Source organism: Pseudonaja textilis, chromosome Z (assembly GCF_049901715.1).
Source record: "Pseudonaja textilis isolate UNSWEBS1 chromosome Z, rPseTex1.2, whole genome shotgun sequence".
Taxonomy (NCBI): Eukaryota; Metazoa; Chordata; class Lepidosauria; order Squamata; family Elapidae; genus Pseudonaja; species Pseudonaja textilis.
This window is the reverse complement of record NC_142008.1, coordinates 22,440,475-22,466,962: the sequence shown is the minus strand read 5'-3', so window position 1 is coordinate 22,466,962 and position 26,488 is coordinate 22,440,475. Positions and strand designations below refer to the sequence as shown.

The 26,488-nt window shown below is 40.7% G+C and overlaps 2 protein-coding genes across 12 annotated transcripts in view; one reads left to right on the top strand and one right to left on the bottom strand.

The window, feature by feature from the left end:
• The window catches only part of SLC25A40 (solute carrier family 25 member 40), a 31,651-nt gene extending 19,389 nt beyond the window's left edge, over positions 1–12,262 (bottom strand). For 3 of the 7 annotated variants that reach the window (XM_087917499.1, XM_087917502.1, XM_087917503.1), the window contains exons 1-5: positions 12,123–12,262; positions 9,769–9,888; positions 9,493–9,552; positions 8,937–9,043; positions 6,839–6,906 (exon numbers count right to left, since the gene is read on the bottom strand). In XM_087917499.1, coding sequence (XP_087773625.1) covers positions 6,839–6,906; positions 8,937–9,043; positions 9,493–9,552; positions 9,769–9,868 — 335 coding nt within the window. In that variant the 5' untranslated portion in view covers positions 9,869–9,888; positions 12,123–12,262. Of the gene's footprint in view, positions 1–6,838; positions 6,907–8,936; positions 9,044–9,492; positions 9,553–9,768; positions 9,889–10,799; positions 10,867–11,599 lie in introns of all 7 variants that reach the window. The other 4 variants (XR_015740302.1, XM_087917498.1, XM_087917501.1 and 1 more) reach the window with 3 other exon arrangements.
• DBF4 (DBF4-CDC7 kinase regulatory subunit) overlaps positions 11,920–26,488 on the top strand; it is a 32,352-nt gene continuing 17,783 nt past the window's right edge. Inside the window, exons 1-4 of one of the 5 annotated variants that reach the window (XM_087917497.1) lie at positions 11,920–12,023; positions 12,725–12,823; positions 16,134–16,309; positions 17,336–17,527. In XM_087917497.1, the coding sequence (XP_087773623.1) occupies positions 12,778–12,823; positions 16,134–16,309; positions 17,336–17,527 (414 nt within the window). In that variant the 5' untranslated portion in view covers positions 11,920–12,023; positions 12,725–12,777. Of the gene's footprint in view, positions 12,024–12,123; positions 12,543–12,724; positions 12,824–16,133; positions 16,310–17,335; positions 17,528–26,488 lie in introns of those variants that run through there. The other 4 variants (XM_026716135.2, XM_087917494.1, XM_087917496.1 and 1 more) reach the window with 4 other exon arrangements.

Here is a 26,488-nt window from a genome sequence, read left to right as displayed (position 1 = left end):
CAACAGTTGTGGTTTCTTTTTCAGTTTGTGCCTCACAATACAGTATGGAGAACAAACAATGGTACAATTATTACCAACTCTGGAGAGGAAATTAGCAAAACACAGGAATGGTTATATGTTTTATTACCCAGTATAGGAGAATCGTGTACATTAATGATAAAGATTAACATATACATAGTGAAAAAGTAATGAAAGTGCTTTTGAAAGTAACCAGAAAGCATATCCCTCATCCATTGCAATGGGAAGGTGATCACCACTGAAGAAAGTCCCTATCAGCCTGCAGAAGGGACTGTGCTGTAGGGCAAGGAGGACAATGATGCCTAAATATGTTTGAAAACCACCCATTTTTCCTCATGGGTGAAGGTGGAGGCGGGGAATTTTGCTGTGGCAAAAGCAGCGTTGGACTGGCTGGACTCTGTGGCTGCAATTCCTTCCTCCACATTATCAGATACGCATCTTGTGTTCCTCCTGATTGAGAACTAATGGTAGAGAAATAACTATGCATGTGAAATGCTTCGATCAACAGTTACTATGACCCAGGAAGATTTGATTGAAAGGATTTATTATAATATGACTAGTTATCAAGTTGGAAAGTTTAGGTTGTGATTCTGCTTACCTTTGTCATAGATAACAGTTGGGGTGGGGGAATTGAATCATTTGGGATGTGCAATCGAGCCCTAAACAATCTGGTAGGGTCTAGGACTTTTCGTGTCCACCACATATTCCCAACCCCTTCACTCCCACCCTCCAACCACCTGCTGGGAAATTTGGCTGCTTGTCCCGTGTGATGAATCACTGGATACATTGAAACATTCAGGACAGGGGGGACAGAGGTGGAGGGCTGAGGGTCCACTGGCATCGGAGAAATGCCAGCAGAGGTTCAGCTGAGTCTAAAGGCTCACTGTCAATTGGCTGTGACTGGGGGGCTGGGATGAAGGGGGTGTAAACATGTGGTAGAGACGAAAAGTGATCTGGTGAGAGGACACTGAATGATGGCATATTATGATTGGCAGAAAGATGAGATGAACTGGTTCCTAATTAACTGAAGGGACTGAATGCTCTACTGTGCAGAAACATCTCAAGTATTAGTATTGGTTGCTTGTAGGTTTGTTTGTATGAGGTGGGAGATATGGGCATAAACATGGACTTTTATGGAGAGGAGAAAGGGTAAAGCTCCGAAGGAGTGAGGGAAGGTTGCAACATCCCAATAATAAGGCATAGGAAGAAGTATGATGGGAGATATGGGGCAGGCCAACAATGGAGAATGAACTTGCTCCTGGATCCTGGATGGAAGAATTTCAAGGTCCTGCATTGTCAGCTGTTGCTACTAAGTGCTAAATCAATTTGTTATAATTTTTATTCAATTTTTATTGTCAATAAAAAGGCTGACATGGCACGCATTACTGAGATTTGCTTGGAACATGAGGGAAGATTCCTCTTTCTTCCTTCTTGTGGTGGCCCATCGGCTGCCAGCAGAGCTAGCAGCAGAGGCCAGACAAAGAATAATGGATGGAAACTGAACAAGGAGAGATTTAACTGGAAATAAGGGGAAACTTTCTGATAGTGAGAACAACCAACCAATGGAACAACTTGCCCTCAGAAATTGTGCAAGTGCCATCACTTGAGACCTTCAAGAAGAAGGAGGAGGAGGAGGGGGAGGGGGAACCTGGGCCAGCTTTGGAGCCTTTGGAAGGCTCTGATAAGGAATCAGAAGCAGAGGCAGAGCTGGGGCCTTTTGCTGGCCCCAGGTGGAGAGGCAGCTGCCTTCGGGGCCTGAAGTGAGTGAGGAAGAGGAACAGATGGGGCCCATCCCAAATGCGTGTATTCGTAGAGAGGAGAGGAGAGCAATGGAAGGCAATAAGCTGGCTCTCAGGGAAAAGAAGTCATAGACACTAGCCAGCTCCTCCCTGGCTGGGAAATATGGTAAATAGTAGGGCTTTGGGAATGGCCTGTTGTAACTGTTTTCCAGAGTACATCAATCAAGTCGGATTCCTTTGCCAGAACAAGGTTTGTTCAGACTAATTGCTCAGTATTTGAGGTGCCAATTGGGTGTCCTTGGGAAACAATAGGTAATGCATTTGCCTCAGCCAGTGTGAACAGGGTCTGTTTCTGCTTGGCTTAATCATTGAAGGATTTTTTAATCTTGAGTTCTCATGTGAATAGAGATTGTTTGTGCCCTGTTTTATAAGGTGAAAATATGTTCATTTATGACTAATTATTTTTAGTTTTATCTATCCAATGTGGATAAAGACTGTTCCTGCCTGGTTTTTTTTTTTTAAGGGGCGTGTTTTAGTCATGAGTAAGTGGTTTCTCATTGCTTGCAAAGGTTTATTCAGAAAACTTCTAGTTTCCATAAGTGGCACTGACTCTAGGATAAGGAAGATGCAGTGGCCATCTGAGATACATCAGAGGCATTCAGAACACTGCTCCTCAGACTGTTGGGTGCAAGACTCCATTTATTGAGTTGGGCACTAAGAGAGTTCATTTGGGGTTTTGGAATTACAGCTCTCTGCTGATTAGCAGCCTCCCTCCCTAACCATGTTGGCAGTGGAGTTTCTCAGGCTGATGTCTTCCCAGGACATGGGTCTGAGGTAGTTTGAGAGTTTGTGACTATCATGATAGTCCTAGGCTTGTCCCAGGTCATTCAGAGCCTAATGCATAATAGCAGTCATGGCTTGGTTTTTCTGTCACACTATGCTCTGGAATTGGGGGACGTATTTCTTTCTTTCCTGTCATGGTCACTCCCTGGTGAGCCTCCAATGCTCTTGTACCACCCCTCACTCCAGAGAAATTGGTTCTATTAAAGCTTTAAGATAGCACCAGTGGAGACTATGGGGCTAAGTCTTGCAAGGTTATCTGGAGAAAATTTGATTTTGTTGCATCTAAGGAAGTGGACAGGGCTCTTACACATGCTAGCCCGGCAATCTCCGTGCTATATCTATGTCCATCCTAGCTGGTTAAGAATGCCAAGGAGGGATGAGTTATTGGATCTGAGTAGTGGCTAATAATCCCTTGAAGGTGGTTCTGTCATTTCTCAAGGAATTCCTTGAAGAAGGTGGTTCTGTCATTTCTCAAGGAGGCAATGGTGTATCCTCTCCCAAAGGGACCGTCACTTGACATTAGTAGTCTGGATAACTTTTGTCCTATGACAACCGTGGATCCTGGACAAAGCAGAATATTACGACACCTTTCAACCAGGTTCAGGCCAGGTTACGGAATGATGTGGCATTGATTGTGCTCTTAAATGATTTCTGGACTGAACAGGATGGGCGTATTTCAGTCATCCTTCCATTTCTTGACTTCTCAGCTTGACCTTTTTAATAACATTATTCATATTATTATGGTCTATCACATAGTCAGCTAGATGTTCAAACTGGATTTGGCATTTTTGTCTTTTGATTCCTTCCCAAGGATCTGGGATGTTTGATGGCTTCATTGTTCACCACCACCATCATTTATTAAATTTGTTTGCCGCACATCTAACTGCAAAGTGACTGGTCAATCAACCACCTCCAATGTGGTACTCTCCCATTATAGCCACAAGCCAACTGGCAGAGCCAGATCTTCAGGGTCTTGAAGAAGGTCATGGAGGCAATCTCACCTCAGGTGACAAGATGTTCCAAAGAGCCAGGACCATAGCAGAGAAGGCTGTTCTCCTGGACCTCACCAATCAATTGACTGGTGGATCCACAGCATGCTACCTCCACTGAAAAGGGTGAGGCAGGTTTTTCCTGTGGGGTGAGATGGTTCTTCAAGTAATCTGGACCCGTCATGCATGTCACTCATAGGTAATAATCAACACCTTGAATTGCACATGAAAACAAACTGGCAGCTAGCGCAGCTCACAGAACAGTGGCCCACTCTAGGGGTCCCAAAGACTGTTTACACAATTGTACTCTGCATCAATTGAAGCTTCCTAATGCTTTTCAAGGGTGGAGATATAAAATTGAGTATCATCCGCATACTATGATTCCTCAACCCATGATGACCTATGATCTTATCCAGCAGTTTCATGTAGATGTTATAAAGGAGTGGCGAGAGTACCTTGGAAAAGGTGCTGAACCATTGGAAGACAAGGTTTTTCCACTCTTGGTTCTGGATGGAATGGTATTTTTCTAAGCAAATCAGCTACAAAATGGGGGTGAGGATGGGGAATCCTCTTGGCATCATGACTACTGCTAGAAGAGCAAGTGGCAGCTATAGCTAGAAGGGCCTTTGCACATAGAGTTGAATAATGGCACGCTCATCCCTGGATTACGAGGCTATGCTCACATTTACTCGGACTCTTATGACCTCTTATCTGGATACTGTAGCACACTCTACATGGAGCTGTTCTTGAAGACCATTCAAAAATTTCAACTGCTGCAAATTGTGGCTGCATGGGTAGTAAATGGTATTGGATATTTGACACATAATACAATTTCTATATGAACTGCACTGGCAGCCAGTATGCTTCCAAGAAGTTGGTTTTTCATATTTAAAACCGTGAGATTGGTTGCCTAAGGGACTGTCTTTTCTTAGTTATTTTTATCTGTTCAATTTAGTCGGTCAGTTTGGGCATATTATGAATCCCTTCTGCCAAGGAATGTTGGCTGGCAGGGACTAGGAGTCATACCCATAGCCCCTGTCCTCTGGGAGATTGTTCCTTCAGAGATTAGAATAGCCCCAACTTGGTTGGGCCTTCACAAGACTGTGAAGACCTAGTTACATGTCTGAGCTTGGGGTATGTTAAGAGCCCCATTTCTTGATTTTGTTAACATCTATGGCAAAAATTTCATTCGGCAACCATATATATTTACAGTATTTTTTATGTTTTTATGCACACTGCCCAGTCACTTGTTGAGATGGGTAGACACAGAAATCAAATGATTATTTTTTTCCTTTAAGCTTTGCTTTTTCACGAACTGATTAGATTTCCTGTGGCAGAAGAACTGTTGTTTTCTAAGGGTCATCTGGCTGGGTTCATGCTGGTAAAAGCAGAAATATTTTGGGGGAGGGTTTCAGGAAGAGTAAGGGAACTATTTTTTACAATCTTTATCTCCCTTTCCTATCATAACTTTCTTCATTTTTCTATGCCTTGTCAAGGATTTTAAGACTGATCAATTTGAATTCTTCCTCAACATAGTTGCTTTTAACTTTCAAATGTTCCAAAAAAACCCACTCCTAGCACTATCTTGATTTTCTAGAAATGTAGGCCAAATATTATTTCTATTATATTTTTGATAATAGGATTTATATAGTAACATATAAAAAGTTAAACATCTGTCAAGATTCTCAGTCATCTAGGTGATGGTTGTTCCAAAGATGCTTTTTCAGGAGGCAACTGGACTTCCTTGCTTTTTCTTTTGAAGACGTTTTGCTTCTCATCCAAGAAGCTTCTTCAGCTCTGACAGGATAGTGGGGGATGGAAGGATTTATATTCCTTGCAGCCAGATGGTAATCTGAATCCTTTAAAAGGAGCGTTGAAATACTTGAAAGTTTATCTGTGTCTTCAAAACACTACTCAGGTGATCTTGAAGACACAGATAAACCTCCAAGTGCTTCAAAGACCCTCTAAAACAGGGGTCGCCAACCCTTTGGACCTCAGGGACCACCAAACTCATTTTAGATCCCAAGGACCACTAACTGGTTCTGTGGGCGTGGCCTAATTTGTGGGTGTGGCTTGGTGGTCATGTGACTGGCTGGGCATGGCTTGTATGTAAATATTATAAATGTTTATATAAATACTGAATTTTTTATAAAAACAGAGCAACTTTTACCCAAAATCAGGCAAAGCAGGCAGGCAGATTGAGTTGCTCACAGAATCACAGATTCATTCAGAAATCAATCTATCTGCCATTGTGCTAGCTCAGTCTGTCACATAAAATTTGCTAGCAAGCAAACTCACAAAATTAACCCACAACACACCATGTATGTAAATATTGATTTTTTTTAATATAAAAAGCAACTTTTATCCAAAATCAGGCAAAGCAGGCAGATTGAATTGCTCACAGAATCATTCAGTGATCTATCTAGCTGCCATTGGCTAGCTTGGTCTCTCAAATTTGCTTGCCGTGAGTCTGCATTGAATTTGCTTGCAAGCAAACCTTCAGTCCTAAGGGAGATTCGGCTTGTGCTTAGCCAGAAAGCAATGAATCCAACCATTTCTTGCTTCCTAGCTAATCTAAATCTCCTGGCACAGCAGAACAGATGATGGTCGGAAAAAGGAAAAATAGCAATTTAGCAGACAAGTTTGTCAGGTAAGGAGTGAGTGGGCAGGGAGGGTTCCTGCAGGCCATGTGGGCTGAGCAGCCTTGTGTTTCTGCGCAGCCTGGATTAATTGCTTTGGGGGGTGGTGCTCTGGGGGTGAGATTTCTCTGAGGCCCACCAAAATTTTCTCACAGCCCACCAGTGGGCCGCGGCCCATCAGCTAGAGACCACTGGTCTAAAAGGATGCAGATTACTAGCTGTCTGCAAACAATATAAATCCTTCCATTCTCCACTGTTCTGTCAGAGCTGAAGAAGCTTCTTGGATGAGAAGCAAAACATCTTCAAAAGAAAAAACAAGAAAGTTCAGTTGCCTCCTGAAAAAGCACCTTTGGGACATATAAAAAGTTGCACCAATTAATATAGCTCAAGACATACATATTTTGATTAATTAGAATACACATTCCTATCTTTACATCAGAGAAAAAACATTTAATAAAATTGTTTTTCAGTTATTTTGTTACTAATTTTGCTGTCAATATTAAACAGCATTGATAGTTTCATAACTCATTTTATTAACTATTCTTATTCAGGTTTTAATTGATTTTAATGTGAGAGATTAATCAAAGGAAGAAAAAAATGTATAACTTACAATGAGGGTGGCAACCCACTCCACAATGCTTTCACACCCTCTCTTTGAACAATTTTTGCAAAAGCATCCTAAAAGGAAAAATAGTGATACGGTATGTTGTAGATTTCTTGAACTATTTACCAAACACTATGTATTTAATACTTTGAAAATATTTTTTTTAAAAAACTGGCATACTGTGGGCATGTTGGTATGTGTCTGAGAACTCCCAAACTCACACACCCAAACAAACACACTTAATTTTGTGTCATTTGTTTTAACAGATTCACAGAATTGGAAGGGACCTTGTAGGTCATCTAGTCCAACCCATCCACCCAAGCGGGAGACCCTACACCATTTCTGACAAATGGCAGTCCAATCTCTCCTTGAAGGTCTCAAGTGATGGTGCTCCCACAACTTCCAAGGGCAAGCTGTTCCATTGGTTGATTGTTCTCACGGTCAGAAAGTTTCTCCTTATTTCCAGGTTAAATCTCTCCTTGTTCAGTTTCCATTCATTATTCCTTGTCTGGCCTTCAGGTGCATTAGAAAATAGCTTGACCCCCTCTTCTCTATGGCTACCCCTCAAATATTGGAAGACTGCTATCATGTCTCCCCTGGTCCTTCTCTTCACTAGACTAGCCATGCCCAGTTCCTGTAACCGTTCTTCATGTTTTAGTATCCAGTCCCCTAATCATCCTGGCTGTTCTTATCTGCACTTTTTCTAGAACCTCAACATCTTTTTTATAGTGTGGTGACCAAAACTGGATGCAGTATTCTAGGTGTGATCTTACTAAGGCGTAGAGTGGTATTAGTATTTCACTTGATCTTGGTTTGAAAATAGACTTGGGCATTCTAGGGCCCACAGGCAATGTCTGGCCCTTTAGTTGTCCCTATCTGGCCCATGGGGGCAGGGCAAGAGCAGCAACAGCCCTTTTGTTCAGCCTTCCACAACAGTCTCTGTTGGAGAGGCTGATCACCTTCTCTATGCTTGCTAATTTAAGAAGGACCTGCATGTTCTTCTGTGAACGTCTTTTTCTATATTGATCTAAGAAATGCTAATTTGAAGTATGAAGAATTTATTTATAAATATATTACATCTAGAAAAATGTTACTTTATATAAAATATATATTCATATCTATGTATTAATCTTTAAAGTAAAAATAATCAAACTTAATTTCTTCTTAAATCAAAAAACTTTCCTATCAAATCATGCAAAATTGAACTAAGCGTCCCCAACATTTTGGGCATCATGGGGTGGGTTTTTCCACAGACCAGAGGGGGCATGGTTTAATGTGCTGCCTGCATTCTACAAATGGGGCTTTGTTTTTTTGCACAGTCCGGTATCTGGCATTCCGCAGACCAGTGTTGCTCCATGGACCAGGGATTGGTGAGCCCTGTAATAAACCACAATGAGCTAAATACTTTCCACCAAAGTCAGAAGCTTTTATTTGAATGAAATTGTGAATTTCAGGGACACAAAAAGGGCATCAGTAATCTTTGATACTAAAAGCACATTATAACTATATTTACATGATATTTGTGTGCCCATGCAGTTTCCTTGCACATTTTTTGAAATGGATTGCCACAGCGTTTTTTCCCTAAGACTGAGGCAAAATGTTTGGCTGCAAGGATACCCAGCTACTTTCTTGCCTACGGTATGATTATAACATACCAAGAGACTATAAACTGGCCTGTTATATGATATACTGAATTAGGAAACTACTACATGGATTTGGATTTGCACAACATGATAGGCTTCAATGTTATTGGCTAGTTTGTCATACGAACACATCTCAAGTACCATATATACATAGCCTACTGCTTACAATCAGTTAAGTGACAGGAATTATGGTAATTAATCAATCATATTTTTTATTTTCTTACTTTCTATCAAATTAATCTTCCCATTCACAATCATTGGACAATGCTGTACCAAGTATCTTATAAAATGTGACTGTCATAGGCAAATTTAATTTTAAATTATCATAATGCACTGAAGTGTGTTTCTCCTGAGCTTAAAATACTATGAAACTAATTAAATTTCTATATCAAAATTGGTCCGACAATATTTGAAGAATTAAAAGTTAATACTAGTGGGATTGAATGTGCATTTTTTCTTACCAACATGCCAGTAAAACGGGCAGATGTCTTATGCCAGGTTTTGCCAGTTCCATTTTCATAAAGATAAATGTGATCGGTCAAGCCATCAGAATCCAAAAAAGACTTTCCTGATAAAGAAATAAAAAAGAAATCCTTTCTCCTAGGTGGTTAATGAAATCTTTTCTCCTAGGTAGTTAATGCAAAGTGGTTAATGAAACACAGCATAAACTGGAAGACTATATTCTTATCTATATATAAAGTTTCTACAATATCTTTAATGTTACATGGGAGTGTCATAGAGAAATATAATGGTACAATTATAATCATGTATTCATTTTATATAATTAAAAAGATGTCTTAACAATTTCTAAATAAAACATATCAAATGATACCTTTATATCATAAACCAGCATCAAATAAAATGTATGTTCATGGTAAAACTGATCAGCAAGTGCAAATAACATTTATAACATGGACTTAAAGAATAATTTCAATTTCATAAATGTGAACTTTTGAGAAGAAATTATCAAATTTTATCTCCCATCAACACTGGAAATACATAAAGATATTGGTTTACCTTTCAGGGATGGATTGCTTTGGGCCTGTAGTCGAACTTTGACAACATCAAGAGGTGTCACTAAGATAATCAAAAAACCATGTTAAAATTCTTTTTTTATATTAATAAGTAGTTAATTGATTAAAACAGAACTAGCTAAGTGGATTTAATAAGTGAAAAAAAATTAAGCTGTGCTTTCTAGAGGACAACAGTTTACTTTCATCTGAGCACAAAGATAGCACTCTGACAATACTATAATACTTAGGGAAGTTTAAATGGTTCTAATATTTGTCTTACCCAAAACGGATGTTAGAATAGCACCACAACAGGAAGAGATAATTTGCTGAAAAGTTGTGATTCCATAGCATACATTGCCTTTGTCTTCACAATCCGTCATTTTTCTTTGGGGGAAAAAACCTGTTAAAAAAATAATTAAACCTTATGACTCTGATCTGTCATGAGAAACATTCCTCAATCCAGTTAGAATTTGCTTCAGTGCAGGCTAAGATATAATTACAAAAGCAATTTAAAAACACATGTTTTTCTTTGAATTAGAGATACCCTCAATACCTATGGATTATTTGAGATACTGCTGACTCCGTAAAACAAAGGAACTGCCATTCATAAGAACGAAGGATACTTTATGTATTATTTCTGTTAATTGGATTGGCTCAAACCAGCACACAGAGTTGAAACTGTACAATCCTTAACATGTTGATTTCAAAGCAGTCAAGCTAGTCCTTGCTTTATCATGAAATCTTTTGAATGACCTTAATTGACTGCCTAGAATCTAGATCACCTAGCCTTATCTGTTACAGCGATTCTGCAGGCTGCTGGCCCTCTTTTCAGAGGGAAGGAGGGCAGAATAAAAATCTTCCAAATGAAGGAATATTTTCTGAGATCAGAGCTTGGTTGTTTTCTTTTATGTATACTGAGAGCATTTGCACCAAGACAAATTCCTTGTGTGTCCAATCACACTTGGCCAATAAAGAATTCTAATCTAATCTAATTCTAATTCTTGCAGACTATTCCCGACACAAATTAGGTAATAACACCATCAGTGCTTTTAAGGAGTGGAATTTACTCTGTTTATATTCTTGCCCTGTCAGTATTGGTGGGGGAAGTCTTGGAGGTTCTTTGGTTGGGTTGTTTGTTTGACAGTTCCTTGATGGGGCATTGTTCTCTTAATCCTTGGCCTGATGTTAGCCTTGGAGTTAATCTATGTTGATCAATCTATGTTAATGTATGGAGTTAATTTGGATGTTGATTGCTGGTGGGGAGGTATTTTGTTTCAACTCTGAGTTACAAATATTCCCTTTTATTAGTACTGTGTGAGATGCTCCCACTTCAAGTGTAGTGGCAGTTGCTATATCTCTTATCTTGCATGGAATTCATCTGGATGTTTAACATAACAAAAGTTAATGCCAATTCAATGAACACCTCTTTTCCCACAAGCAACTCATTCTCGCCACCTCTTGAGGATTACCTCTTCCCCATCCCAGCTTTTATAAAGGTATCATGTCTTCTTAACTTAACTCTGTGATCATATTAAGAGCAATTGCGTTTTCTTCGCTGATGATGTAAAGCTATTCAACATCACAGACAATACTGCTACCCTTCAAAAAGACCTGGACTATGTATCAGAATGGTCAAACAAATGGCAACTTCAAATCTCAACAAATAAATGCTCTGTCTTACATTTTGGCAAAAAAAATCAGAAAATAAAATACAGGCTGAATAGTCAAGACCTTGTTGATGATCCAAACTCTGTCAAGGATCTTGGAATACTCATCTCTAATGATCTAAGTGCTAGAGCCCACTGTAACTATTGTTAACCTAATCTCCGTAGTTTTTTCTCTGGTAATATTATACTACTAACTAGACCATACAAAATATTTGCTAGACCAATACTCGAATACAGCTCATCAGTCTGGAACCCATATTACGTATCTGATATTAACACAGTTGAGAAAGTCCAGAAATATTTCACAAGAAGAGTTCTCCACTCCTCTACTTGTTGCAGAATACCTTATGCCACCAGACTCGAAATTCTAGACCTAGAAAACCTAGAACTATGCCGCCTTCAGTCCGATCTTTGTATATAAAATCATACATTGCAATGTCCTACCTGTCAATGAATACTTCATCTTCAACCATAACAACACAAGAGCAAACAATAGATACAAACTCAAGGTTAACAGCACCAAACTTGATTGCAGGAAATACGACTTCAGCAAGAGTGGTCCATGTCTGGAATACTCTTCCTGACTCTGGTTTCTTCCCCAAACCCCAAAAACTTTATCGTTGCTATTGCTGTCTGCTATTGACCTCACCCCTTTGCTAAGAGGTCTGTAGGGGGCGTGCATAAGCGCACCAGTGCCTGCCATCCCTGTCCTATTGTTTCTTTTTTTCTTATATGTATTCATTTCATGTATTCATAACTATGTTTTTACCTATTATCTTGTAAGCGATTGACAAATCAAATAAATAAATAAATAAACTTCTACCGAGGCCGCCAGAAGAGAAGCACCCTTTTCTCAGAACTTTACAAGGTATTTCTCAACCACGGTAGGGGGCGGGAGAGAAACCACTGTTTTAAGCGAGAAGGTAGGCACGTTTCCGCGCTCCTTGCCTATTCAATTGCCATTTACCGGAGAAGTGAGGGGGAGAGAAGAGGTTGGCGGCGAACCACCTTCTTCCCGCAGCGCCCCGAAGAAGAAAAAAAAGGGGGGGGCCTTAGGCCTGTCAGCACTGCGAAAGCCTCCTCCTAGCTGCGTGACGCCGCCTCTGTGCTAGCTCAGCCCAACCAGGGAGGCGAAGCCAGCGTCAGCAGTGCCTGGTAGGCCCGAGTGGGCAAAGGCGGGAAAGCGCGGCTGACAAAAAAAAGCGCGATGGCCGTCAGGCGCAGTAGATCCTGAGCAGCGGCCCTGCCTGGCCCCATGGGACTCGCTAGGTTGGGGTGAGGCGAGGGCCAGGGATCGGTTCGAGCGGCGGGAATGTACATTTCAAACACCAACCGTCCCTTCGGGGTGGGGTGGAGTGGACGGGGCAAGGCAGCGGAGAGGCGACGGGTACGGGAGAAGGATTGCAAATTCCGCCTCGTGAATGGAGGGAGGAAGGCAGAAACCCAGGGAGGAAGGAGTTAGCTGCAGGAAACGCACCCAGAACCCGCCCCTCAGCTTTAATTGGGTTTTTTTTTTAAAAAAGAAAGAATTTTGGGGCATTTTAATTGTTCTGCGCTCTTTTCTTGTAGATCGTAACCGTCGCGGGAAGATGAGGGTGCAGAAAATGTGACTTCCCAGGAAAATGAAACCGGGTGGTTTGAAAAGCGGCAGCAAAGGACAGTTTCCCTGTAAGTCTTCCTTTTGCCTTCTGTGTGCGGCAGCGGGTTCAGATAGGCTTTTCTCTTTGCGAAATTAAGAGCGATAAAATTCCCCTTGATAAGTTGAAGGGATTGTCTGGGTTGGGAAAATAGCAAAAGTTTCTGGGTTTTGATATTTCGAACGTCCTGTTGAATTTAAACAAATCCCCGCCCCCATGGCTTATTCTGTGCAGTATTGACTGATTTAAAATATACTTTGAGTGCTGGGTCAGAAAGAGACAGTGTTTTCGCTTTTAAAAAGATTTGCTTTGAAATACACAAGTAGGTAAGTATTAGATAAATAGGCAATGGATAATCATAATGAAATTGGGTGGCCCTGTAATTTATTTAAATATTGGGTGACAATTTTATTTAAAATAGTAATAACTTAAAGTAACCCAGTTGTAATGTCTTTATAAGGGTGTATGTATAAGGGTGATTCTAAAACTACTGCTGAAAATCTGAGATTCATATTTAGATATAGGGTTTACTTGAAGTCAGGCCCCATAGAACAATTGTTTTATTTATTATTTTCAGAGAAAATATTATTGTACCTACAAATAGAAAACGTTTAGAAAAAGTGGCAATGTAATACATGATCAATGAGATTTGATTTTTGGTAGACCCTGTATGATTTATTAAGAATTTATTGTTAAAACATTTAGAATAACAACAGTCTCTGTAATCAGTCCCTGAGGACATGATAAACTGACAGTTGACCACTGGATTGTAATGAAATTAAGTATATGTATGTTTATAGGATTGCTTTTCTTTCTCTTGGAAAGTTTTTCATTTATTTGAAACTGAATTTTCTTGATTTCATTTTCCTAATTAGGGCTACAATCTAAATATTTTCCTGAGTAGGACTACAATCTTAATCCAGCAAACTGAAACCTTTCAGTCTCAAATCTATTATCTGTACTCACTTTCAAAGTGTGATCTCTTGGTAATGCCACATATGTTGGAATATGTTCAATATATAGTCTACAAGTCAAACTGATATTGGAAAGTGGGATTATGAAGAGAATATGAATTATATGGGCTAGTTATTTTGAGCATAAAGTTTTTTTTCTGCATCCACTGAAACATGATATCTGTGGATATGCTGCAGTGGTGGTATTCGATCGGTTCGGCCCGGTTCTGGCAAGCTGGCAGGAGTGATGAGCAGCGGAGACCGAACAGGTTGGGGCCACCCGCCCGCCTGGGCTCCCATACTCACCTTTATCCGCTGAATTTAAGCGCAGCTGCTTTGCGTGGCACAGAAGCGTGCCACACAGCAGCTACTGAAGCAACCAGGATCGTGCAGACTTGCAGGAGGCAAGTTAGAACGCCTCTGTGCCTGCATAATGCGCGTTTGGCGCATGCCCAACAAGCCATGCCCACTGAACCGGTGGCAACAATATTTGAATCCCACCACTGATATGCTTCTTTCTTTTATGCACCCTGTTGATATTTATAATTAAATGATAAGAAAAATAATATCCAAAAAAACTTGAGATAGAACGATACCTCGATACTCATTCTTAATTGGTTCTGGAACGTATAATAAGTACCAAAAATGACAAATTTTTCTCACAAGGAATAAAGTAGTCACAAGGCAGCTAGCTGGTGCATTGAATACCAAACAAACAAGGAGTACCAGGGGAAAAAAATGTGTTAAAATGTGCTGAGTACCAAATTTGATGAGTTTCAAAGCAGTTGAATCCTACTGTTCTTAAAGCCAGTTGCAATATTTATTATTTTTCTCAAAAGTTTTTAGGAAGTAAATATAGCAAATATTAGAAATTTGAAAGTGGTAAGAAACTGGAAAAAGGGGGGCTAGCCTGATCCAGGAAAGGTGGGGAACTTTGATACCAATGGAAGGAAAATAAAACAAAGACAAACTCAGAGTATAGAGAGGACTTTGGAAGCAATTCTGAATGCAACAAAAAATCATTTTCTAATTTGAAGCTTAGATTCTTGAACAGGTTCTCTTTTAGCTTAACTAGGTTAGTTAGTGCTGAATATCTGTAGCCTGGATATAGGTTGAGAGTGAAGTTTCATTCTCAAAGCTTGTGGTTTGGTTTCTAAACATTACCAGGCTAGGTAACAACTTCAGTAGAATTTAGGGAATATCAAGTGTTGATATTCTGCTTATAAGGGCTTTGTGTGATCAGAAGGTCTTTTGATGAGAGGCTCATGTCAGGTGAGGGTCTTGTGATGGAGAAGTCACATCCGGTGAGGGTCCTTGGGAGATAAAGTGCTGGGGGAGAATTCTGTGAGTTTGTTGAGGGTTGGTGCTGTTGACTTGTATGATTTGAATTCTCAGGAGCTCATAGGCTGGGGATAAGCATCTGTTGTGTCCTGTTGATGGAATTGCTTCTGGAGTGCATGCATGGTGGGTGATAATGTAGCCAATTATTCTTGTATTGCTCCAATTGAATTGGTGCTGTTAGTTGTCAGTGTGGGTGGGGATTAATGATTAGGATTGTGGCAATTGCCTGCTAGCTTGTGTTCATGGATTCTGATTTAGAATTGATGTGATGTTTGCCCCACATAGAATTGGTTGCAATTGTTACAGCTGATTTTGTAAATTACAGTGTTTTTTTTCATCCTTTTGTATCTTGTCTTTGGTTTTGGATAATTCCTGGCAGAGTGTGGCTGTGGGTTTGTGCACTACTATTATTCCTAGAGGTTGGAGAATTTTGGCTGTCATATCAGACATCCCTTTTATGCATGGTAGGATTAGTTTTTGTGTAGTGGCTAGGTGTGTAGTACATTTTGGTTTGGCTATTGTGTGTCAGAATAGAAAGTTTTTACCATAACTATTGCAGAGAAAGATGTCAAGCAGCTGTTTCTCTTCCACTTTTCTTAGTTCTGTGGTGCTGCAATGTGTTCTGGCCTTCTGAAGAGGGCCACCCCATACAAAAGAAGCTGCATTCAGACCCGCTTCAGCCAAACCCTATTTTTAGTCTGTATTGTTCAAATTTTCCTTGGAAAATTAGATGACCCTCCAAAACATATTTGGGAGAGGTGATAGAGCAGCAGGAGATTGTTGGGGGCAATATGCTGACTCTGTAAACCACTTAGTGAGGGCTAGAAAGAACTGTTAAGCAGTAAGTCTAAGTGGTATTGCTATTTGTATATTATTTATTTATAACTCAAGGTGGCAAAATATACCTGATATTCCTTCTTAGTCTTAATACCTCAAATATCGAGGGTCAAATACCTATACATACTTTTCAATAATCCTTTCTTGCTTCAAAACAGGATTTAAGGATTGAACAGATAAATTTCTGATAAGGGCTTACTTTGATTGCAGATGATATGCAAGAAAGAAGGGAAAGAAGCAATCCTCCCCTGAAAAGTGTAAAGAAAGATTCTACAAAGCCTGATAAACCAAAATGCAAACCACTTACTGGGAAAGTGTTCTATCTTGATATTCCATCTAACACCCTCTCTGATAAAATTGCAAAAGATCTTAAGGAACTAGGAGGGGTAAGTGTATGTTTTGCTTTAAGATAGAAAAGAAAGGAATAATGCAGATTCAGTTTGACTATGTTATATTCTTGCTAAGATGAAATCCTAAGCATTTTTCTGTTTTTACAACCTGCCTTTCATTTAATGCTCATGGTTAGGGTTGTTTTTTTTTAATAAAAAAGTTGCCATTTCTCCAAAATTCTCTATAAAATTATTATACCCAGAGCTGAGGGCAGCTGAGACTTCCTGGGGCAAGAGGCTTTGTTTTGCATTGCTAGGACCTCCTGTAGCAGCGCTGTATACTATGTTCTAAAAATACTGAGGCTTTGCACCACATTGATGGATGATTTTTTTCATGCCAGGCTGCTGGGGCTTCCTGTGGTGGTGGCTATGTGTGGCTCAGAGACTTCTTATAGCCCAAGAGCCAAGGCACACCAAGAAGCCCTTGGGCAGTGGCATGATGGTTGCCCAGCAACTCAGTTTTGGGACTGCCTGCTGCTCTGTAAGATATGTTGGGTGGGGGGAAGGTCAGAGATGTGATGGAGATGGGTAGGAGGAATTAAAGGGAGGCATTCCCTTATCTTACCAAACTTCAGGTTGGGAGGAATCAAGCCCAGAATGGCTTGGATTGGGATAGGTACTTAATGGTTCATGATTCATGGTTAATGACAAGAGAATGTGTAATGTGATGTTCTTTACAACTGCATTGCTTAATGATGGAAATTCCAGCCCTAGTTTCGGTCATAAGACCAGGATCATCTACATATTGTAAATATGTTTGTGGTATTTTATATTAACTATCCCAACCTATATTGCATGATCTATGTTAATTTTTTGAAACATTTGTGATTTGAAATACTCTTTTTGTATAGCCATGTTATCCTAACAATCCTCCCAATCCAGCTGCTAACAGTCAATGAATGAGAATTAGAGATTCTGTGAAGTAAGCAGTATTACTCCAATATTTCTGAAGGGGAATATTAGACACTTAAAGCTATGTTGAGTATTCCAAAATAATATTTTTCTTCTTTTTTTACAATTAAGAGGGTGGAAGAATTCTTCAGCAAAGACATTAATTACTTGATCTCTAATAAAAAAGAAGCAAAATTTGCAGCCCTTGGACAAGTAACTCCAGTCCCAAGCCCAGAATCTGTATGTAATGGTGGGAACGGTTCACCTCATCCAAGCAGCAGAAGAGACAGGACTGATAGTAGTACATTTAAGCTGGTGGACACAGTAAGTTTCATTCTTACTTTTTCCTTTACTCTCTACCACCCCTGCACAAATGCTGCATGTTAAGTAAAGCAAGTTCTTTATAATTTTCTATATATTTCAAAGCTAGTTAAACTTTGGGCAGTTCCTTGAGCTGAGAATGGTTTCATGAAAATACTTTGGGAAACTTGTAGCCCACCAGATAATGCTGATAATCTAGGCAGCATAGATAACTGCAAGAAATTTTGGAAGCCATTAAATTAACAGTACTTGTAAGGCTAAAACATTGTAGTATTTTGTTCTTTTCATTCTTTCCTTATCTATATTAAAAAATATTCCACTTTAGTCTTTCTTCTTTATTTTTAAAATAAAATTTTCAAAAGTCTTTAACCGAGTTATTTCTATTGCATTGTTTTATTTTACACATACTATTCTAAACACAGTATGTATTTGTATAAAAGTAGGCATAAACTTGAAGAGATTCAATTATGTGTGTGTGGGTAGCATTAAAACAATTCAACAATGGCTACATACTTACCCTATCATTTTACTTCCATAAAATCTGTATTAATCTTTAGTATAGCTATGTTCAAGACAATTTTAAAATTAGATAAAATAAAACATTTTCTTTATCCAAACTTCGCTGTGCATAGACCATTGCTTTGCATTATATGGATAGACAAATATATTACATAACAGTAAAGATAATGTAATAAATTTTCAATCTGAGATTGACAGCAAGAGTAGGATCTTTTAAGATTACAGGAATTTACTAATCACTTCTGAAGGCATACTTTGTGATATAGGTAGTTCTCAAGATATGACAGGTCACTTAGCATTTGGTTACAGAAATTTCCAAAAGCTAGTTATGATCCTGTTTCAAAGTTACATCTATTGCAGCATCCTCATGGTCATTCATCCTTACTACTAACTGAAGGATGTTGCAAGCACCTTTGTCCCCCCAATTCTCTGCTGGTTCCCCACAAGCCTTGGACCTTCTCCCCATTCTCTCATCCCATTACACACTTACCTTTTGAAAATTACTGGTCCTCATGTTGGGAAAGCCACCCATCCCTGGGCTGTATGGCTGCCTCCCAGAAGCGGCTGTCATTTCCAGTATGTGAAAATTCCTTGCAGGAATGCCAGCTGCTTCCAGAAGTGTTACCAGATAGTTGGGAGACTGCAGGCCTGCCCTGCCTCTTGGTAGGCTTTGGGGGAGTGACCCCTGGGCATGCAAAGGCAACAACTCAGGGTTGAGCTTACCCAAATCTTGCCCTTATTTTTCACACCCCCCCAAACCCACATTTTTTCAATTAAAAACCTAGAAGAAACAGACTTCCTATCTTACATTGAAAAATATTCCATTTAATCTTTCTCCTCCCCCCCAAATTAGGTGCAAATTAGGTGTCCAGCTTTGCCCCCTCCAGTCTCAATCTTCTTTAATCACTTAATTAGCTAAACTTATTATAATATGTGCACTGGAAAGAGAGTAACAAAATCTGTAAGTGAATTACCTTTATCAATGACTGACATGGGACAGGCTGATGAGTAAAGAAAGGTGGTTTAATTTTTTTTTAAAAAGGGCTTGATGAAAGAAGCAAAAAAAACATCCTTCTATGGGTTGTTTGGAGAAAAAATACTCTGTGAAGTTATTGGGAGCATAGCATATACAGCAAACAGTTGCGGCAGAAACTGAGTCCTAAAAGGGAATCAGACAAATAACAGAAAGTTTTCCAAAGGTTTCCACGCTTTTTGTTGCTGGTCTGGACTCTATAGGATCTTACTTTTTTGCTGGACATACTGAGCCCTCATTGGAAAAGTATTTTCCTTTAGATTTACACTCTTTTCATTTGCTCTTTAACTTGCCAATCACTACCTTACCCAGCCCACCCCACCCCACTGGCTGTTTTGGTTTTGCAATGATTTTTGCTGCTTGTATGCTTCCTTTTTCGACCAAACTGGGTGATGGGGCTCCCAGGGTTTCCTCTACTCTGAGGCATCCTGTCATTTAAGAATTTATCAGGGAGAGCAGAGGGTGCTAAGTGATGCCATCTCACTTAATGGCTGTTATGACTTTTGGCAGTAATGGACAGGCTTCATTATGGTCATAGACCAAGGACTGATTATCTGTATTTATCTATTTTGTGGACCATATCAATTTATATTACTATGCTACTGAGTTATCAGTATAACAATGGGGAGAAAATGACAGGCTAAATCCCAACAAAACCCTGTGTTTGGTTGGGCCTTTTGACTCTGGATACTTTCTTTCTCAAAGAGGAGGTCATATTCTTCATTGAAATTGGTATACAATCTGGGAGGTTTATCTTGAGCCACTGTTTGACTAGACTTTTTTAATATTGTGACCTAAGAGTTGGGTAATCTCAAAGAAGAATGAAGCACTTTTACTTTCCAAACTTTAAATTAATTCTTGGAGCACCAAGGAAAAAGTTGTATTTGACAGTTAATAATTACCAATCAAAGTATTATTTTGACTTTTTGGGAGAAATAAATTTGCAAAACTAAGCAGAACCTTTTATAAGTTAGAATTGAAGATAAAACTGATTTAGTTCATAGAGGAAAGGCATAATAACTTTTAAGAAGCTCCAGATATTTTTTGCAGAACTCATATTTCTTGAAAAAATCTTAGATAATGGGCATTTCACTGTCAAATTCTTGCTCCAAATAGCATTTGCAAAATAATTTTCCTATAGAACAACTTCAGTGTTGGGTCTGCTAACTTTCCTTTCATTTGATAAAAATTCATAAATGCCCCGATAGTTTCAGTAATTATAATTTCTTTTTTTTTTATATAAATTTTTATTATTTTTTTAACATAAAAAACACAACAACAAAACATAAAAGTATCAGCTCCCCCATATTTTTGTACACACCGTAAGTCGGTTGGTCCATCGGTTTTGTGCATTCACCTCATAGTCACAATTACAGTTACTTTATATAATACTCTTATCAATACAAATTTATAAATCCTAGTATCTCTATTAAAGAAAAAAAAAAAATTGACTAAACTTTTATTCGGTCATGCCTTTATGAGATAACTATATTTTAAATATTTTATTCTAAAACAAATCTTATAATCATACCAATTCTATCCCAAATATGAAAAAGAAAGAAACAAAGAAAACTATTATATAAATATAGTATCAAAAACCAATAAAAGGAAAGGGAAAATAAAGTCATTATTATTCCTTATTATCTAACTTTTATATTTTAATATTTCATCATTCAACCATTGATAGAAAAGATCCCAAACTAAATAAAATTGTTTATCTTCTTGCTCTCTAATTTCAAAAGTCAATCTACTCATCTCAGCACATTCCAAAATTTTCTTTACAACTTCTTCTTGCAATGGAATTTTCTCATTTTTCCAATTTTTTGCAAATACAATCCTAGCAGTAGTCAATACATTTACAATCAAATATTTCAACTCTTTACTATAAGTATCTGGTAATTATAATTTCAATGTATGTGCTCTGTGAGCCTTCCAAGGCAGTGTTTACAAAGTATTGTTTCTCAGTATTCAAATTGCTAAGGCAACCCATCTAATAGACTATTTAAATGTTTTCAAGCATTACCTCAAATTTATAATTTTTCTATCTTTGCTATTGGGGTAACACATTTGTAGTTTTTCCTTGAAGCAATAATAGATTAACTTCTTAAACATTATCAATTCTGTACACTGAAATAGCTAACTTTTAAAAAATTCAGCACTTGACAAATAAGGCACTATCAACTGTATGTAAAAATTAAACAATGTATTATGAATATTAAAATGCAAATACATTTATCCTCACACTCTAATAGTTGTATTAAAGTATAACAGTTTCACTATATACAAAAGCAATTATCTATATCAGTATTGACTCATTTGTTCATATTCCAAAAGTGATCTTTTCAAAAGGCAACAGGACTTTCTGGTTTATCTTTGAAGATGTTTTACTTCCTATCCAAAAAGCTTCTTCAGGTCTGACAGGACGGTGGTAATGGAAGGATTTATACTCCTTGCAGATAGCTGGTCGTTTGCATTCTTTTACCTGGAGATTTATCTGTGTCATCAGGTTCACCTGAGTAGTGCAAGTTGGTGTGGAGCCTTCTTGGAACTGTTGAAAGGCTTGTGTTCGTAGATGATGGAGATAGATGATGTTGTATCCCACCCCCTCTGTTGAGAGAAGTATGTTCAGTTTTGACATAAATGGCTTTTTAAAAAAACCCTCTTTCACCCCTCTTTTTGATTTATGTCAAAATTGAACAATTTGTACCACTCAGTTGATCTGGTTGATACAGATAAACCTCCAGATAACCTTAACGACTTGCTAAAAGAATGCAAATAACCGGCTGTCTGCAAGAAGTATATATCCTTCCATTCCCCACCTCCTAGTCAGCTGAAGAGCTTCTTGGGGTCTTCAAAGAAAAACCAAAAAGTCCAGATGCCTCCTGAAAAAAAGCACCTTTGCAAATAAGCTGTTTATGTCTAGTCATAGATAGATGGCTAATCTTACTAATCTACACACACAGACACACACAGACATGTTCAGTTTTGCCCTATTCTTGAGCACTTCCTTGATAAGTCCCTGCAGGTTTTTTTGGCAATGTTTTCAGAAGTGGTTTACTATTATCCCCTTGCTCTAGGACTGAGAGAAAGTAACTAGCTCAAGGTTACACAGCTAGCTTTATACCTAAGGAAGGACTAAAACTCATTGTTCTCCACTGAGCCGAAGGGAGAATCCAGGATGGGTAGTCTCTAGTTTCTTAGCTCTACAGACCGAGTTGAAAAACTTAGGACACAACCTCTGGTAATGGTCCCCAGTTCTTCACTCAGTCTCAGCGTGTTCAGACCACCCTTTAAGGGCTCTGAATAGTTCAGATTGTAGAAGAATCTTCACCCCTGGACTGGGCTTGCCAGTTAGCACTTTTATTTTTCGCTTTTTTTTTTTTTTGGACTGCCTTTTAAAAAAAAAATCTTTGCTGGTAGACTGGTTTTTGGAATTGTGATTGTAAATTTGGTTGGAGGTGCCCCTGAGAGCCTGTGTGGCCTGGGCTGGGGGGCGGCGGGAGTCAGTGTCTTATTCAACTCACTTTCTCCCGGTCCGTTCTTATTGATCTGTGCTAGCTGTGAAAACCGCGAAGCGCTTCTGCCCCTTTTCGGCGTCAGCAGACATTTCAGGACGATTCTGCAGTTCGTCTCCATGATTGTCCCGGGGGTGGGGGCTGTACTGGCCATCTGGATTGAATCCTGACCCCTGTCCAGTCACCAGAGCACCTGGCAGCTGTGAGACGCTTGAGACTGCTAAATTGATTGCGGTGCAGCCAGCATTGGCTTGCAAGCCTCTGATCTGTCAGGGCTTGTAGCAATTTTAAAGAGCCATTTTTTTTCCTTTTTGCTTTGATTCTTGCCTTAAATTGCAGAGCTGTACTGAGCTCACCACTTCTGGTCGCACTAGCCTCCTGAAGTGGTGGACAGCTGCTGTGACCAAAGCAGACAGATTTAGATCAAATAAATTTTGTTTTTGTTTTTCTTTTTCCCCTTTTTTCCTTTTCTCTCTCCCTGCCAGTGACAATTATTTTTGGTGGGCTCAAAATGGCTGCCAGAGGAGCTGGTCAAGAATTATCAGCTCCTCAGCAGAGTAGGGAGAGAGCTGCAAGGGGATCAGCTAAGTCCAGGTCTGCAGGTCTGGAGGCAGCAGCTAGGATCAGAGCTAGAACCCTAGCCCCTAAAAGACCCTCTAGGGCAGAGGATAGGCTGGCCAGGCATAGACAAAAAGCTCTAGATAAGGAGCTTGATAAGGCAGTGAGAGACTCCAATATGGCTGAAAACAGGGCCATCTCTCCTCTGCTGCCACAAGATGGCAGGCAGCAAAACCAATTGGGAGATAGACAGTATTTGACTGCCTGATATCCTGGTGGCTCAAGTACTCAGGATTTGCAGGGAATCCTTCAAATCAAGGCAAAAGCCACTCATAATAATTCTGAGCCACCACAAGGATTTTTGATTACTGCACCTGGAAGCCAAGCCTTCAGCAGAACCAGACCTGCACCTGAAAATAAAAAAGCCACCTTTACCCTATAGTGGCTGGGTTGCGGCCTGAGGAGACCCACAGGCAAGAGATTCCATCCTTCATGAGAGCCTGGATCTCCCAAACAATTAGACAAGAATTTTAGGCTTAAGTCAACCAGCTGCAATGGCTGCCTGGTTTGGACAGCAACAGAGGCGTTCCTCAGGGTCAGGGGCAGGCTTCTGCAGAAGAGCCGATCTACTTCAGAAATAGTTCTGCATCCCCTTCGGAAAGAAGCCAGTCTTATGTTTCCAAGAGGGACCTCCTTCCAGAGAGGGCTTTTCAGACGGGGAGTCAGGGGTAGCAGGTTTCCCCCTCCTTTAAGGATCTTTTCCAGCTGGCTCTCTCCAAGACTCTGCTGGTTAAGACTAAGAGAATGGCTCATCTCAAAAAAAGGGACAAGGTCATCCAGGATCTTCTCCCAGAGGGAGAGGATCAGGAAGATTACCTATTCACTGAGAAAGCATCTGTGGTGGATGCTGTACTTGTGCCCCAGATGTTTATGAATGTGATTAAAAAGCAGTGGGAATTCCCGGGAGGGGGTACACTTTCCCCAGTGGGTCTGAATACCTTATTTAATGGGTGGCTGCAGCAGCTGCAGGGTAGAATCCTACCTGAGGACCTCAGGGTGCATCAGGACTTAAATAAAATAATAGCCGCAGCTCAATCGACAGCTAATGCCACCCTCACGTCAGCCAAAATTTCTTCCAGAGCTATGGCCTCATCTGTAACAGCGTGTAGGCTCATCTGGCTAAGAAATTGGCAGATGGATGCCAGAAACAAATGGAAGCTGGCGTTTGTTCCCTTCAAGGGAGAGAGGCTTTTTGGAAAAGCCCTGGATCCCTTTTTTTTTTATGGAAACCAGGGACAAGTGAAAGATCCTGCCCTCCCAGGGAAGGCGTTCTGATTACAGGTCCCCACCCTACTACAGAAAGCCCTCCTTTAATCAGGGGGAAGCTGGAGCAAGCTTTCCCCGTCAAAGTAGGCCCTTCTTCCAAAGATCCTCATTGCAGGCTGATAGATGCCAGAGGGCATCAGAGGCAAGATGACAGAAGGTCCTTTCAGGGTTCCAACAGACCTTTTAGATGCAACAAGTGACACCCAAGCCTCCTCTCCCACAGGGGCCCTCCGGGACTGTTCTGGCAGAGGCAGGAACAGATCACGACAGACAGTTGGATTCTGACAACTTTATGGTCAGGTCTCTCTTGGGAGTTTATTCCCCCGTGCCTTTGTGTGCTGCCCTGTCTCAAGGGACCCTCAAAGAGGGATCTCATGGAATCGGTGATCCACCACCTGCTGGACGTTCGGGCCATCCAGCTGGTTCCTGGAGACCAGGAGAGACAGAGGTTCTATTCAATTTGGTTTGTGATTCCAAAGGCCGGGGAGGTGGCAGGCAATCCTAACTTGAAAGGGCTCAACAGGCATCTAATCTACTGAAGATTCAAGGTGCACTCCCTCCTCTCTATCCTACAGGGCCTGCGGGAGGGAGATTTTTTTTGGCTTCGGTAGACCTAACAGGTCTACCTCCCATGCGCCCATAGACCCCAACCACTGTCAGTTCCTGAGGTTTTGCTATGGCTGCCACCATTTTCAATATAGGGCTCTCCTGTTCGGCCTGTCATCAGCCCCACGGACTTTTACCAAGCTCTTGGCGGCTGTAGCGGCATACCTCAGATCCTTACCCATAAGGATACTATGCTATTTGGACGACATCCTGATAGCATCCTCTTCCAGACCCCAGGCAGAGGAGGATATGATGTCGACAATCAGGATCCTTCGAGAGCATGGGTTCTCGATAAACCTGGACAAATGCCACCTAGTACCATCAAACTGTCTCTTGCATTTGGTAATTATCATATATACCTTACCTGGCCAGGTCTTTCTCTCATAGGAGTGTCAAGACAGTATAAGGGATGTCACATTACAGATCCTGTCTGACAGAGAGGCACCTATCATCTTGCTGTCTCAACTTCTTGGCAAGTTTATATTGTGCATCAGGATTTTCCCAGGGCCTGTTTCCTGCCCGAACCTGCAGTGGTTCCTGCTCCCCTACCAGAAGGCGGGCAGGGGCGACTCACCAAGGAGGGTTCACGTCCCCTTTCTGGTTCTTCATTCTCTCCATTGGGGCAGTCCCGGGCCATGGATTAGGGTTGCTTGTACAGGGAGCCCCAGAGGATTACCATCACCACCAATGCCAGTCTGTATGGTTGGGGTCCCACCTGGGAGTCCAGGTTAGGTGGTCATGGGAGGAGCTTGCCCACAACATAAATTGGCTAGAGCTCAGAGCTGCCCATTTAACTTTCAAGGATCTAAGGCAGGAGGTGATGGGGAGACAGGTTTTTCTCCTCACAGACAATGTGGCCACCAAGGCCTACATAAACCGGCAAGGGGGGGCACTTGCTCCAGATCTCTAATGCAGGAGGCGACTCGGTTGTGCAGGTGGGCGGAGAGGCACCTGTTGTTCCTGTGAGCAGAAAACATCTCGGGAGTTTCCAATGTGCAAGCAGACTGGTTGAGCAGGACCACAGTCAACCAGTCGGAATGGTGACTGCATCCCAGTCTATTCCAGGAGATGACGGAACAGTTCAGTCATCCAATTCTGGATTTCTTTGCATCTCCAGAGAACTCGCAGCTCCCGAGGTTCTTTCCACCAGCACCTGGAGCAGAAGGGGTCAATGGTCTCCGGTGCAGGTGGCCCCACAGGCTATTCTATGCCTTCCCCCCTTCCCCTGATTCCGGGAACAATCAGACAGGTACTGACAGAGAGTGTGGAGTTTTTTTTTGGTAGTCCCTTACTGGCCCAGGCACCCATGGTTTGCCTACCTGGTAGGCCAGTCGGTCGCCAGACCCTGGAGAATTCCCCTGCACAGGATCACCCTCAGCCAGGGCCTGATTGAGCACCCAGATCCAG